At 36.0% G+C, this 15,005-nt stretch overlaps 1 protein-coding gene across 4 annotated transcripts in view; it reads right to left on the bottom strand.

Annotated features, from left to right (window-relative positions):
* Positions 1 to 251: 251 nt before the first annotated feature.
* The window catches only part of LOC117402889 (ubiquitin carboxyl-terminal hydrolase 34), a 76,344-nt gene continuing 61,590 nt past the window's right edge, over positions 252 to 15,005 (bottom strand). For 3 of the 4 annotated variants that reach the window (XM_059024454.1, XM_059024455.1, XM_059024456.1), the window contains 26 exons: positions 14,304 to 14,379; positions 14,082 to 14,129; positions 13,803 to 13,868; positions 13,470 to 13,550; positions 13,095 to 13,180; positions 12,477 to 12,657; positions 12,299 to 12,373; positions 10,453 to 10,604; positions 10,058 to 10,106; positions 9,862 to 9,966; positions 9,706 to 9,750; positions 9,220 to 9,324; positions 8,933 to 9,080; positions 8,018 to 8,652; positions 7,560 to 7,717; positions 6,977 to 7,055; positions 6,476 to 6,602; positions 6,057 to 6,164; positions 5,768 to 5,872; positions 5,549 to 5,673; positions 5,271 to 5,394; positions 4,493 to 4,572; positions 2,927 to 3,067; positions 2,681 to 2,827; positions 1,667 to 1,823; positions 252 to 1,373 (listed from right to left, as the gene is read on the bottom strand). In XM_059024454.1, coding sequence (XP_058880437.1) covers positions 763 to 1,373; positions 1,667 to 1,823; positions 2,681 to 2,827; positions 2,927 to 3,067; positions 4,493 to 4,572; positions 5,271 to 5,394; positions 5,549 to 5,673; positions 5,768 to 5,872; positions 6,057 to 6,164; positions 6,476 to 6,602; positions 6,977 to 7,055; positions 7,560 to 7,717; positions 8,018 to 8,652; positions 8,933 to 9,080; positions 9,220 to 9,324; positions 9,706 to 9,750; positions 9,862 to 9,966; positions 10,058 to 10,106; positions 10,453 to 10,604; positions 12,299 to 12,373; positions 12,477 to 12,657; positions 13,095 to 13,180; positions 13,470 to 13,550; positions 13,803 to 13,868; positions 14,082 to 14,129; positions 14,304 to 14,379 — 3,814 coding nt within the window. In that variant the 3' untranslated portion in view covers positions 252 to 762. The remainder of the gene's footprint in view (positions 1,374 to 1,666; positions 1,824 to 2,680; positions 2,828 to 2,926; positions 3,068 to 4,492; positions 4,573 to 5,270; positions 5,395 to 5,548; positions 5,674 to 5,767; positions 5,873 to 6,056; positions 6,165 to 6,475; positions 6,603 to 6,976; positions 7,056 to 7,559; positions 7,718 to 8,017; positions 8,653 to 8,932; positions 9,081 to 9,219; positions 9,325 to 9,705; positions 9,751 to 9,861; positions 9,967 to 10,057; positions 10,107 to 10,452; positions 10,605 to 12,298; positions 12,374 to 12,476; positions 12,658 to 13,094; positions 13,181 to 13,469; positions 13,551 to 13,802; positions 13,869 to 14,081; positions 14,130 to 14,303; positions 14,380 to 15,005) is intronic. The other variant, XM_034004490.3, reaches the window with a different exon arrangement.

The raw sequence follows: 15,005 nt of genomic DNA, 5'->3' as shown, positions 1-15,005 counted from the left end.
CCATTTATATCTTCTTTATATATTCTCAACGGGGAATTTCTACATTAATTTAAAAACACAAAGGAATGCATTTAAACAAATCAAATAAATCTCAGATAGTTACATCAAGTGTGCTTTATTTCTTTCACAGGTATCCTGTTAAATAAAGCACTAATTATTATTATTATATATATATATATATATATATATATATATATATATATATATATATATATATATATATATATATATATATATATATATATAAGATAGCCAGGCCACATTTAGAAAGGATTCTTAACAGAATCACGTTTCTTATGGTTGTTTAATTTACAAGTAAACTTAGTTTGGATAATAAGAACCACAGAAATATGAGGCAATTTGCCTCTTTAGTAAAGTACAAAACTGGCACAGAGGACACCATATTATACACAGTAAAAATGCAATAAATTTAAATTCCATACAGAGAAGACTAAAATTCTGTAAACCTTCTCCCCTTAAAGCAATATTGAACAAATAATCACTTCAACAGAACTCTGAATAAAATAAAAATGAAAAATGGTCTTGCCCTTTAAATAGATCTGGGGTTTTGCATTTTTTCCCCAGGAATCTTCAAGCAAATTAATCTATTGCCATTCAAGCAGATGAAAGATCACTTGACAAACCTAAGCACAGAGCAACTGTTCAAACAGCCAGAAGTTAAAAAAAAAAAAAAAAAAAAAAAAAAAAGTGTACAAACAGCATTTTAAAAATACTTAAAAAGCAGACATGCTAGAAGTACTGTCAAGACGCAGCTCGGTTTCCTTTCCCAGGTAGTTTTGTGACCACACTAATTGTAGACTCAATGGTCCTACACAAAGTGTCTAAAATGTCATGCTGCTGCATGAAATTAAAGAGTCCTCTGGAATGGGCACAACTGGCTGTTAAACTTGTCTCTGGATCCTGTAAAAGCAAAGTTTGATTCTCACAACCTCTCAAGTCCACCATGTCAGACAGACTTGCGAAGACGGATGTGGAGGGAAACTCGGAGTCCTCCTCAGCCACACTGGAAGTCTTTATGCCCTGCATTTCTTCCTTCACATCTTTACATTCCTCTATTTTACTCTCTCCTTCCCCCTGCTCCTCTGAGGGCCTGCTACAAAACACTGCATTTTCTGAAACCAAAGATATCGACTCCATTTTGTCCTCCTTAACTGAAACATTTTCAGGAGTGGGGGGGTCTTGCTCAGTCCCTGGGTCTATAACTGAAGAGTCCCTCGTCTCAGTGTCTGAAGTGCTAGCCGGGGTCAGTGCCTCCCTTGGTTCAGATTTTAGATCGCCGGAGCAACTTTCTAAGGGATGATCTTCATCGCTGCTAACTCTTCGCCTTTTAACTGGAGTAGCACCTTCATCCTCTGCAAATCCAAACAAACAAAAGTAGATCCATCTATCTCAGCATTAAAGTACCACTTGCTTGAGTGTTGAATTAGTCTGCACATTATTACTATTACAACTAGTAAACAAGTGTTTGCTTTTGATATAAAAAAGATTAAACATAACTATGGTATTTTAAAGTGTAATAATTTTCCATGACAATTTGGGTTGCCCTTAGGAAAAGAGAGTTCAGTAATCAAATGGTCTGCAATTGACTAATGCAATTTTACATGACAATCAGAAAGGCATACAATTAGAAAAAGTATACTGGTACCTTTTGACTTTCTCTCTTTAGCTTCTCGTTCCTGGGCATTTCTTTGCTGTAGACAAGTTCTACATTTGTTTAGTAAATCTTGCAAAGTGGGGATAAGGGCAGGATCAAGCTGTTTCGGGGTATGTACTGAAAGCATTAAGATGAATGCCCGTAGATCCTGTAAAATAAGTGTGTTATTAACAATATCATGTACCATTATAGTTTACTTTATGTGAACTTTTAATAACTGCATTTTATTAATTTCTTTAAATGGAAACATTAATAAATATATTTAATAGCAATACAAAAGTATTGGGTTACATCAAGATTGTGCTTAGTTTTAGGCAGGTATTATACCACAACCCTACCGAATCCTAATGCATTTGCAATACAATATTACAGTCTGCACCGCTTTAACAGGGAGCCTCAGGAGAAGGAAAAATATCCTGAATAAGCAGCTGTCCCAATTAAATGAGAGGCAGATGAGACGACCTTAATCACACTTTTGTTTCTTAATGAAAAGAAAAATAATAAAATAACATCACATTAGGATTAAACGTTAAACACATAATTTAAAATATCAGGTCAATGTTTTTTTTTTATTCCTACAGGAAATGAAAAAATATGAAATCCCATCTTATCACAAGCAAGGCACCTGTGAAGTTGACACGCCAATTTTCTTTGCAACAGCAGCCTGACAAACCACAGGAGACTCTCCTCCTTCAAGAGTTCAACTGCACTGCGCTACACGACCTGTCTTGCTCTGAAAAGCGATCTCCGTTCATCATTTGAAAATACTGTATCCCAATTAAATGAAGTGACGTCCCAATTAAATGACAAATAGCATTGGGAAGAACCGACTCCCAGAGTTGTGTCCCATTTAAGCAGAAATCCTGATTATCAGCAGCCCAATTAAGCAGCGCCGACTGTATTTTCAAAAGTACAATGTATGTATTATATAGACGAAATGTAGTATAACAGAAATACTTTCAAGGGAGAGACTGTTTGCATAATTAATTAACAAAACAAACTTACCGCGTTTAGAATAATACTTGTTTTGCAGACCTCAACTCTTTGGCTTGTAAGTTCTGATTCGAGATTATGATATTCATTAATAAGATTTGTAACAAGAATGTTGATCAAATTAGCACAACTGGAACCAGACAACACTTGACTTTGAACCTGAAAAAAGGAGGATAGTTTATTAAATAGTTATTACCAAGATCACCCTAAATGGAATTGTTTATGAACATCCTCAAAGCCCTGTGTACAGATGCCTACCTTGAGAAGGAAACAGGTCAAGAAGGTGTACACTACATTGTTGTTCAGAAAGGTCCTCTCATCCATTAGAATACACTTAATGTACTCAGCAAAGGCTGGATCCTCACACAGGAGCGTCACACAGTTCTTTGCCATAGGAGACTGAATAAGAGAATGCATGTCTGGTTATTGTACAGGGAGATATGGTCTCAGGAGTTAACTGTCATTAAAATTATTAAATAATGTATAGGTTACAGTAAAAGTCAGACTACTGGCAAATATTAAGATTTACTGTTAAATGTCGCCATTAACCAAGCAAAAACGGTAAATGTCGGAAACAAACATGATAACGCTTTACTTCTGACATTTACCGGTAAATCTCAATAACCACCAAATGCCTTTGGCTAATGACCCAATGTCTCACTTTCGCACATTGTAAGGGCTTCAGGAGTCCTGTGTAACTCCAAGCATCACAACAGTCTACCATGCTGCAATAAGTAAGTAAATATATTATATTATATATATATATATATATATATATATATATATATATATATATATATATATATATATATATATATATATATATATTCAGTGCCTGTATTTGATGCATTTTGTGTCATAACCAAAGTGTGATTTTCTGTTGAAAAAAACAAAAAAGGTCCTAAATGATTTAATTTGCATTTAACAGAAGATTATTTTTCATCCAGCTACTACGTATTTGGAGTACGATATGCTTCAACACCATTATGAATTGTTTTATACGGAAATGTACCAGAATGTTGGTTGTTCTGCATAAGTGGATCACAATACTGTTCAGCACCTTGCTGAATTGCTCAATTATGCATTACTGCAAGCTTGTTAATTATTATTTTGTCAACGGAAAACATGTATGCAGAAATAAAAATTGTTTGACATTAATGTTTTTTGTTAATGGAAGTTTTGTATGCAGAAATACATATATTCTTTAAGCTTTGGTAAATCATAACCCTTTAAGGAGAATTGATTTTTATTGAATTTTTATAGGAAGATAATCAAATATCGGTAACTGGTAAATGCCTGAAAAGCAATTATTAGTTTATTTAGCAGACGCCTTTATCCAAGGCGACTTACAGAGACTAGGGTGTGTGAACTATGCATCAGCTGCAGAGCCACTTACAACTACGTCTCACCCGAAAGACGGAGCACAAGGAGGTTACGTGACTTGCTCAGGGTCACACAATGAGTCAGTGGCTGAGGTGGGATCTGAACCGGAGACATTCTGATTACAAGCCCTTTTCTTTAACCACTGGACCACACAGCCTCCTACATTTCTTCATAATTTCAGACATTTAGCAATGCGCTTTGGTAAATGTTATTTCCCGGCAAAACGTAAGATTGACCAGACTCAGACTGTTAACATAAAATATATATAAAAAGGAAACTTGAATGATCAAATGAACTTAAAAGTATTTTATCCATCTGAGAGAGAAAACAGTAGGCCACTTTTTATATATATAAACAAGTGACCACAAATTAGATTTTTACTGTATTATCAAAATATAATTAAAATATTTATAGAAAGAAAAAAAAAATGGTCTATTGTACCTGTGACTGGCAAAGCTCAGTCCAAAGCTTGGGAAACAAGGCCAGGTGCAAAGGTAAACCTTCATATGCAATTAGGACACCTGCAAAAAAAATGGATGCAATCTGTCAATATTCTTTATATATAAATACTGTATAATGCATTTCTTTATACAAAGATAATAAGTTCAGCATTCATTAAGGGGTTATAGCTAATAAAATTATTTCATAAATCTTGCAGATCATGCATGTCATTTTATTATTATTATTATTATTATTATTATTATTATTATTATTATTATTATTATTATTATTATTATTATTATTATTTATTTCTTAGCTGACGCCCTTATCCAGGGCGACTTACAATTGTTACAAGATATCACATTATTTTTACATACAATTGCCCATTTATACAGTTGGGTCTTTACTGGAGCAATCTAGGTAAAGTACCTTGCTCAAGGGTACAGCAGCAGTGTCCCCACTGGGGATTGAACCCACAACCCTGCAGTCAAGAGTCCAGAGCCCTAACCACTACTCCACACTGCTGCCCATTTGCTATACAAGTCTCATGTGAGCAGTATTGAAAGAAACACGTAATAGCAAACAATCAATCAAAGTACAAGAGTGCGCAGCAGATGTATTTCAGTACAGAACCTACCATGGTACATGCATCTATTTACAACAGTATTTCTGTGTGGTTCATATCACAGCACCAGTATCCTATCCATGTCACATAGATAGACAGAACTGCAGACTTCCTTGTGGCATAAAAGGCTTTACTACTATACTGATTACTTACTTAGCTTAATTAAGGTTTCAGTAAACTTTTCGCAGTTGATAGCTACTCGGCACAACAGATGGATAAACTGGTGATAGGACAGGAAGTAATCCAGCAGCATACGGTCATAAACTTCATCCTTTCCCTAAAGAAAAGAACATGCACATTTGTTATCATCAACAATAGAATGTACCACACATACATGATTTCCATACAACATACTTTTGAGTCAACAAAAGAAACTCTTGAGTCAATACAACAAGAAATGGTATTCTAAGAAAAAAGATTTCAGAACAAACCTGGCTCGTTTCCACCATGGAAGGCAGAAGACACATATTAAGCTCTGGTCGAGGAGGGCGAATGTTGTTTTTCCCTCCCATCAACTTTATGTTCTCCCGGCAAGGAAAGTATGGCCCGAAAGACACTACAGAGTAAAAATCAAATTTCAATAAATATACAGCAGAATCTCAATGACTTGAATGCAATTCATTTAAATACATGCATATCGTCACACTTACTTGGGATGTTACTGTGATGGTAAGTGCAATGGTTATGTTGTAGGAATGGTACGAGAGTGTGCAGAAAATCATGAGGACTCAAAAGAACAAGTTCTTTTAAAACATCTGGAAGAGAAAAGGACATTTCACCACAAAACTGAATACTTCTTGGCTGATCTTTTAACCAAGATAAATCATGGCTGCTAAGTATTTTTAGTTTATAGAAAGTTCACAAAAGCAAATAAAACATGCAGTTTGTATGTATGATTTATTATATACGTTTGGTAGGCAAGTCAGATATTGACATTACCTATGCAAGCGTTTCTGAGCTCTGGAGGGCTGTAGGAATTCAACAAGGTAAGAAGCTTGTGTGCAAATTCAATTCTCTCCTGCCACTGAATCAGAGCTTGTTTCACATCTATAAAAAAAGAAAAGAAAATATCAATTATTGAGCTTAAAGACATAGAATTTTCAGTTACATTCATCTTGTCCTTATTAATCCTAATTACAGAATATCAAAATAGCAGTTCTTAATAAGTTTAGATTACATCTTTCATTAACGTGCCCGTTCATTAAAGAAACCACAACTGTCTGCCCCCCCATGCCACATTCCTTTTACTGATATTTAGTTATCTTTTACTACCAAGGGTGCTTATTTTACTTTTGCATAAACCCAAAAGGGCTCCTTAATACAGTCAGTCAAAAGAGAACAAATTCTACAAACCACACCTTTTCTCTGCAGATAGGGCCGAGTGGCTTTCAGAACAGAGAGGAAGATTGACAGAAGTTCTACCAGGTCACCAGTCACATGACACGCAGTTGCCTCATGGTACATCATATGCAACGTGTTGAAAGACTGAACAGGATAAAAGAAAAATAAATAAATAAAAAGAGTAGATTTCTCTGCACCATTATCTGAATATTTGGTTTCTTGAAAAATCTCAACACCGACACTCCTCCACTTGGTAAAGTGTGAAACTAGCTATTTGGAAAAATACTGGTGCTGAATTAAAAACAAAGAAACATACAAAACATTAAGCTTACTTTAAAAACACCTATTACTTCTTAATAAAGGGTCATATGTTCCAAGAATGAAGTTTAGCATATTTAGTGAATTATGTATTTCTCTATAAAGCTATGAACAATCCATTGAAACCCAAACTAAGAGTTTGTAACTTTAAAAATGAAATCAAAACATGGCAACTGAATAGGTAAATCAACAATAGTTACCTCTGTCATCAGGATCAATCCTCTATTAAATACAACAAGCAATCTGTCCTCATCAGTTTCTAGCAAGATTCGAAAGGCACTGCAGAACAAAAGAGACTTTATCTACATGAAGTAATGATAATGATGTTTAACTAGACATACTTTCTTTTCAACAGCAGTTCCATCAGTCAAAATCAACAGGTGGTACGTTTCCCAAATTAACAGCACGGGAAAATATAAAAAAATAAAATAGAAGAAATATCACTACAACCAAAGCTGAATGTATTATCACCAGCATTTAACGAAGGCTGTGAATTTCAGAATCATATCCAACTTTTTGAATAACTATTTATTATACCTAAATCTAAGTTGGTTCTTTTGTAAACAGTAGTTGCCCTTTTCAGATTTTACAGTAGTCAGTAGTTTTGTGATATTGATTGACTGCTTAAATCACTCCTAATAAAAGAATAAGCTGTTATGTGGTTTAAAACTAGTGCAATGTCAAATAATGCATTAAAATAAGCCTTTTAGTCTTTTAAATTATAACTGGATATTGATTATTGGTGGGCCCCCTTGTTATGGTGGATCCTCATGAGAATATTACCTGATAAGGGTAGTCCAGCAGGAACGCCCATCTAAGCAGCGCAGATAACAACTGATTGTTGTTTTCTTGAACTGCTTTATATCCTCCAACTCCTCCTCTCGCATGTCTGAACGCTGAGCGACAAACAGCTGCATGAGATTGAAAAGCTCTTCCACTGCCTACAAGCAAAAAAAAAAAAACTCACTAATTTTAGAGTACACTTTTAAATGTTACAAACATAACAAAATACAATAAAATCATCTAACCCAAACAGTTACAAAGGCTGAAAATAATGAGTGCCGAGAACCTCAAAAAATGTTTTGGTTGACATAAAATAAAATATGGTATCTTATTACTGTATCATATACTATTATATGAATATTCTTTTTATATTAATATGTTTATTTCATGTATTCAAAAAACATAATAAATGCACATATACTTTAAGATCCTCAAACTAAGTGTCATTGCTTACGTACCCCTGGATACTGACTCGCGTGGGGGGTGAGATTTTTGAATGCCCACTGAATGTTCTGGTGGGAGGCCAGCTGCCTGGTGAAGGCCGGTGACTGTTCACAGCACATGCGCAAGATGCCATAGTAAGCAGGTAGCATCCCCCGGTTAAACAGTACCACATCCTGGTCATCGTGGTCTGCCAGGATGTAATTGAACGCAATGTTCTTGGTAACGACAGGGTTCTGCACAATGAGCCGCACGTTCTCTGGGCAATCTACGCACACGTTGTACCAGAAGGAGAGCAGAGCCTGCTTGTTGTGGTTGGTGGCTATTGCGGGCTCCGAGAGTTTGGGCTGGAAAAGGTTCCACAAATCCATGAAGTAGCTGGAGAACATGAGCTTCTCCGTTTTGGAAATCAAGCAGTACGTCATGAAACTGAAGTACTGCACTAGTTTTGTGGTGCCGTGGACTACAGCGTCAACATACAGCTTAGCTCTCGACAGAAGCCCGAGGAGGACATTATAAACCTGGTGCAAGACCACAGTGGTGTCTGGACTAAGAGGAAGGTCCCGGGTGGGAATGTGTAAAGAGCGGGTTGACCGGAACATTTGTCGGAAGGAGTTGCTTGGAATCAGAGATACAAGAAGATAGGCGGCAGCTGTCAAGATAAAAGAAGAAGAAAAAAATCAGTTAAGATATGAAAGAAATATTTTTAGGCCCAATTGATATTTACTGTGGGGTCTCAGAAATTCTGTCATGAATGACGATGAAAAAAAATATATAATTTGGATATTATGGAAAAATTTAAGAAATAAATTGTATAATTTGCTAAGTCTTGTCTGGATCAGTGACAAAAGCTGTGCTCTGCCATCTAATGCTTTCTGTAGTTTGAAGCCTGACAAGGTCATAAAATACATCAAGCTGAGATGATTACTTACAAGTTCGGACTCTGGGATAGTTATGTGCAAGCAGAAACCGTTCTACCCAGTTCTCCATGTTTTGCAGCACCCAGCTATGGGACAGCTTGTTGCGAGGGGTCTGCACTGCTAACCAGTCCAAACATTGAGAAGGATTGTACTCTATGACCTGAAATAAGAAACACAAGGAGCCTCAACCTTCACACCAAAAGAGCACTGACATTAAAAAAATCATAAGACAGACAAATAAAAACAGCCTTGTCTCCAATAAAACATATCCAGTTAACATTCTTATAAATGTAGCATACCTCCCAGATCCTCTGCAGAATGCAAGAGGCAAACGAAGGCATTCCAGGAGGGCCCCCGGCAAACTCCATCAGCATGGTCAGCAACTTGAAGAAGGGATTGGCTGCCTGAGGTACAATTATTTATTTTTTTTAGTCCAAAGGTTGTCAACTTGGAAATTAGCACATTCAAAAGGTGATAAAACATAACCACATCATCAACTTAATCAGGCACCTCTTAGTTGGCAACCAATTATTACCCTTTCCCATTCGAATGCTCTGGAAAAACAGTACGTGATATTTTAGTGAGATTAGAAAACCACATTACCAACTAATTAATATTCTACACTACAAATAAAAACCCCCCCTTGAATGTTACCTTCATACATGTATGCATGGATATAGTTTGACAACACAACTATATATTTATAATAGGATTAACCCCTATAAAACAAACTCCATGCCCCTCCCCCACAATAAATTAATATTCAAATTTGATTTATGACTTACCTCAGGAGTCAGCTTTGCAATTGATGTAAAAAGCATGGAAACAATCTAAGAAAAAAAAGGGTAAAATAAGTATGTATTAATCTTGTGTTGAAGAGTTCAGATACAGTAAAATAAAAGAAATTCAGAATGCTGGTCTTTAAAAATAGAAATACACACATGTTCTGCAAGACGATTGTTGTACCGACAGAGGCTAAAGATTAGATTGCATGTTTGCCTGATGTTAATTCCATCTCGTATGTGTTGAAACAAGAACGGAAAGCCCTACAAGAGAAATAAAATGCATAAATAATAATAATAAAAAAAAAGTTAAATGAAAATAGAAATAAGTTTTCCATCAGCTCATTTTTCCTACCTTTCCTCCAGTCAAAGCAGCCATGTCATTCTGAGATAATGTAAGATGTCTAAAAAAGTTAAAAAAAAAAAAAAGTTGTTGTTTAGTCCAAACCTAACATAAGCAATTTAAGTTGCTCTTAAATTATTTTTTTAATTTACCTCTCAAAACATCTTTATACTATAACAAATCTGTCTATTTTATACTACACTCTGGGGGGGTGAAAGCAAAAAGTTTGTATGGTTTCTGAAGTACCTTTATAATGTTCCCCAGAGTGCTACTGTAAAAAATATATTTTTAGTGAGTTTTTTATAGGAAGAGAGTCCGCTACGGCCAAAAAACCCCATCCCACTGAAAAATGCGTGGTCCTTAAAAAGGGTTAAGAGTCAAGCTATTGCATGCTGGCGAAGACTCACCTTTCAGACCGTGACTGCTCAACAAGAAGTGCTATCAGAGCAATCATCTTTTCAAGTGCTGCGGGTCGGTATTTCTCTTCTGCTAAAGACAGAATGTCCTCTTCCTCTTCCTCCTCCTCCCCTTCCTCTTCAGACAACACTTCCACCTGAGGCTAAGGACATCAGCACAGTAAATCAAACACTGTGCATTCAGACTAACCATGGGATCAACTATATAACATGTTGATAAGCATTCTTTCAACCCTGAAGATAGAAATATAAAACTTAGTATTAGTGTGTTTACAACCATCACTGACTGCTCATTATACTGTACTACAACAAGGGCTTTTGATTTTCAGTTTTAACAGTATATAAAAAGCAAAACCCACGAAAGAAATGATTTACATACAACTCGAAAATAGCTAAAAATTAGTGCTGGGACGAATACGGGATTTTCACATTCGGATATTCGCTCATAATAAAAAATATTTGTTGGTTTTTCAAGAAGTAATAAAAACTATTATACTGCTCTGTACGCAGGCATTGGGGATGTTTCTCATCGGCAGGGACTGGGGCAGTTGTCAGGATAGAAGGGAAAATGAATGGAGCAAAGTACAGAGAAGTCCTTGAGGAAAACCTGCTGCCCTCTGCAAGAAATCTAAAACTGGGACGGAAGTTCACCTTTCAGCATGACAACGACCCAAAGCACACAGCCAAAGCTACACTGGAGTGGCTAAGGAACAAAAAGGTAAATGTCTGAGTGGCCCAGTCAGAGCCCCGACCTAAATCCAATCAAATTTGTGGCATGAAGACTGCTGTCCATCAACGCTCCCCAAGGAACTTGACAGAGCTTGAACAGTTTTTTAAAGAAGAATGGTCAAATATTACCAAATCTAGGTGTACAAATTTGGTACAGACCTATCCCAACAGACTCACAGCTGTAATTGCTGCCAAAGGTGCTTCCACCAAGTATTAATTCAGGGGGGTGGAGACTTATCCAATTATGATCTTTGAGTTTTGTATTTAATATATAACTTTTTTCCCCTTAACAGTGTGGAGTATGGTGTGTAGATAAGTGGAAAAAAATCCTCATTTAAATGCATGAAACTCTGAGGCACTGACACAACAAAATGTGAAAAAAGTTCAAGGGAGTGTAGACTTTCTATAGGCACTGTATGCAAGTGTTCTCAGGGGTCGGTCATATATTGCAGTGTAAAGGTACCAGAAATGCTTCTGCATAAAAAAAAAAAAATAAAAAAAAAATAGTAGCAAATTAAGAGTTTTGGGCAGCAAAATGCTACCAAATATATGTTAACTTCGAGCCTTGATATACAATCTATATAAAAATCACTACACATTTTCAGGATGTTGGGTATTTCAGACCTGTCAACTCTCCCGTAATCATCGGGAATCTCCCGCATTTTGGACCCTTCTCACGGACATCTCCCGGGACAGTTTTTCTCCTGTATTTTGCTCAAAACTCTACTGTTAAACCTCCTCATGTCAGCAAACCTTTAATGTCTGCAAAATTCATGGCCGGTGTCTGTACTTGGCAGGGTTTAGGACCCAGGGGAGCCCTGTGCGAGGCAAGTTCACATACTTAGCCACGCACTATATTAAATCTCACATATCACATGGAACTCTCTTTCATTTGCCATTTTTTGAAAACTGTCGCGCAAATTCTGGCGAGACGGGAAATAAATGCAAGGTATTTTTGTCATTTGTAGAAAATACAAACATCTGATTTTTGTATCCAAATTCATGTAAAAAAATATTTGTTTGAATATTTGTCCCAGCACTACTAAAAATAAGCACCGAAAAATGAAAATAATAAATGCCAAGATTTTTTTTATTTTGATGTACTTACATTTTCAGGTCCTTTTGTCCCCATGTAGAAATGCACCATTATTGAAATGGCCTGCAATGACAGAAGAAACTGGCTCTGTTGTGAAGAAGGAAGAAATAAAAGTATCAGCAATTTGCTATCAGACGTAAACATACAATTTCTTTTTTTTTTTTTTTTTAAACTTAATGAGGGGTCTTACAATTCTACTTACTTCCTCCTCTCCCATCTTGGCAAATTCGTACAGGAAGGCAAAGTACTCAGTGAGATGTTTGCTGTGAGGTTTCACTCCATGCTCCATAATAGACAGCAGAGTCTTTACAAAGCGAGTCACACAAGAGCGACTACCAATATCTTCTACCGGGCCATCCATGTCATCAGAACTGTAAACAAAGCGACAGGGATTAGTTTCTGTTTAATTCGATCTAAAAAATCTTAATTGTAAAACAAAAAGAGTGACACTGATGACAGTCAAATTCTCCAGCTGCTATAGGTCTGTAATATCCAATCTTAGTTATTTTATCACTGCATTGAAGCTTCTATATTCTAAAGTTAAGTGGTGGTAAAAATGAACACAGATTTTATTGGTTCTAAGTTTCAATTTTAACTGTGGCACAGCAGGAAAGGTAGCATTCTCTGTAGAATGGTTAAAATAATTCAAGTTGTAGGACATTATTATACTAACTCCCAAATGTTGCTGTAAAAAAGGCATTTATGACGAAGTGGGGAAACTGTGCTTTATATATATTTATACCTCCATATTTTCAAGGGCTTATTAAAATGTAGGTGCACATAAGTTTCTCACAAATCCTGAACATACCCATCTTCCATTCCTGGCTTTAAAAAGAGATGTGCATGTACCGGTCTCAATCTCTGAATCACATGAATACAAAGACGCTGGAACATCTGAAATGGGTAACATACAATGTTATTATATAAATAGTTCAGTACAGTGAAATCAAACAAGATTAGTATTTTTGTGAATACATAATGAATCCCCCCACACCATTCTGCAATTTAAACGTCACTCCTGTGTGCACTGGAAATATTCATTATGGAGGATGCTTACATATTTGAAATATATTCATATCTGATACTTGTCTGTGGATTCAACAGCAATGCCAAAGTAAATGCAAAAACTGCAGTTGAGTCAAGAGAGATTCATGTGATTTTTTTTTATTTATTTTTTTTTTACCTGCCGTACAATCTGATTTGGGCACTTGATTAATATCTGCATGGGCCACCAGTCATCATCAGCCATACGGTCCAAAAACCACTGAAAAATAACGAAAAGATGAATTGCAGCATCATACTTTACTGTGAATCAATCAACTAGAATGTTTTATGCCTCCTCAACTTGTTTGAAATTGAAGTACACTGCTCTAATCAATTAAGGTGTATTCAAAAGGTGTGCATATTGAGCACTGAAAACACCACTCTAGACACATTTTTATGAGCAGAGCATTTGAGATTAAGCTTGAACATGAACCCCAAAACTCTGAAGATAAGACAGGAAGACGATAGTTACCTCACAAGCTGCCTGGCTGTTGTTAAACTGTTTTGTTAACAGTTCAATCCACTGCAGCATGGTGGGCTACAAAGTAAAATAATAATTAATCCATTGAAATGTGTGAACAATAATGAACAGACATCATTGATAGCTGCAAAGATATTAACCATATATATTTTTTTTTAATGAAAATGCACATTGAAAAGCTAACAATCAAAAACTACAATCTGAAAATACACACCGTTTCACAATTGTTCAAATACTTTTAAATGGAAAGAAAAATGTACTGTAACTTGCCTTTTCTTTTGAATGTATAAATGTCTCCAGGACAAAAGATGTACTGAGCTGTAAGTGAAAACAAAAATGTTATGTAAGATCAGGTGTTTTACACAGATATTAAGCACTATATAATAAAAATGTATTTTTGTGAGACAGTACCTTGCACATTTAATGACATTTTCACTAAGTAAATTTAAAATGAAGTACTAAAAAAAGTTATTCTTTTACACAGAAGCTTACCTTTGCAGTCATCAGAGATATTGCTTTTGGATCTGGTAACGTGCTAGGAATGCTGCTACACAATTGCCACATAAACCTAAAAATCAGACAGAGTGACATTAAAATGAATGCACTCCATTATTGTGTGAAGAAAATCTAAAATAAAAGTTTGTCTCTGGCATCTGATTGGGAATCAACACGCTATGCCGAATTTTGAGAAAACGCAATAAAACACACAACGTCCATTACCTTTAAGAAAAATGATAGCCCTAGCGATTGCCTTTGCTGAGATTCTGATTAACAAAAAGCTGTTCTTTATTGCCTTAGTACCATTTGTTAATGAAGTATTTAGAAATATTTAATTTTGGCACATCTGACTACAGAGCTTCATTATATTCATAAACAATACTTATTTTTATATTTTCAGCCTTTGCAATACAGAGCTTACTTAAGATGTATATGATAACTGTGATTTGGAACGTGGCTGCATTAACTTTAATGCTGCTGTGACAAATAAAGATATATATGAGGGCTCCCGAGTGGCGCATCCAGTAAAGGTGCTCCGCGCGAAGTGCACGATGTGCCCTATAGCCTGGAGATCGCAGGTTCGAATCCAGGCTATGTCACAGCCAACCGTGACCGGGAGTTTCTAGGGGGCGGCGCACAATTGGCTGAGCACTGCCCGGATAGGGAGGGCTTAGGTCTGCAGGGGAATCCACGGCT

The sequence above is a fragment of the Acipenser ruthenus genome, chromosome 5, assembly GCF_902713425.1.
Source record: "Acipenser ruthenus chromosome 5, fAciRut3.2 maternal haplotype, whole genome shotgun sequence".
In the NCBI taxonomy this organism is placed as follows: domain Eukaryota; kingdom Metazoa; phylum Chordata; class Actinopteri; order Acipenseriformes; family Acipenseridae; genus Acipenser; species Acipenser ruthenus.
This window is presented reverse-complemented; position numbering and strand designations above follow the sequence as displayed.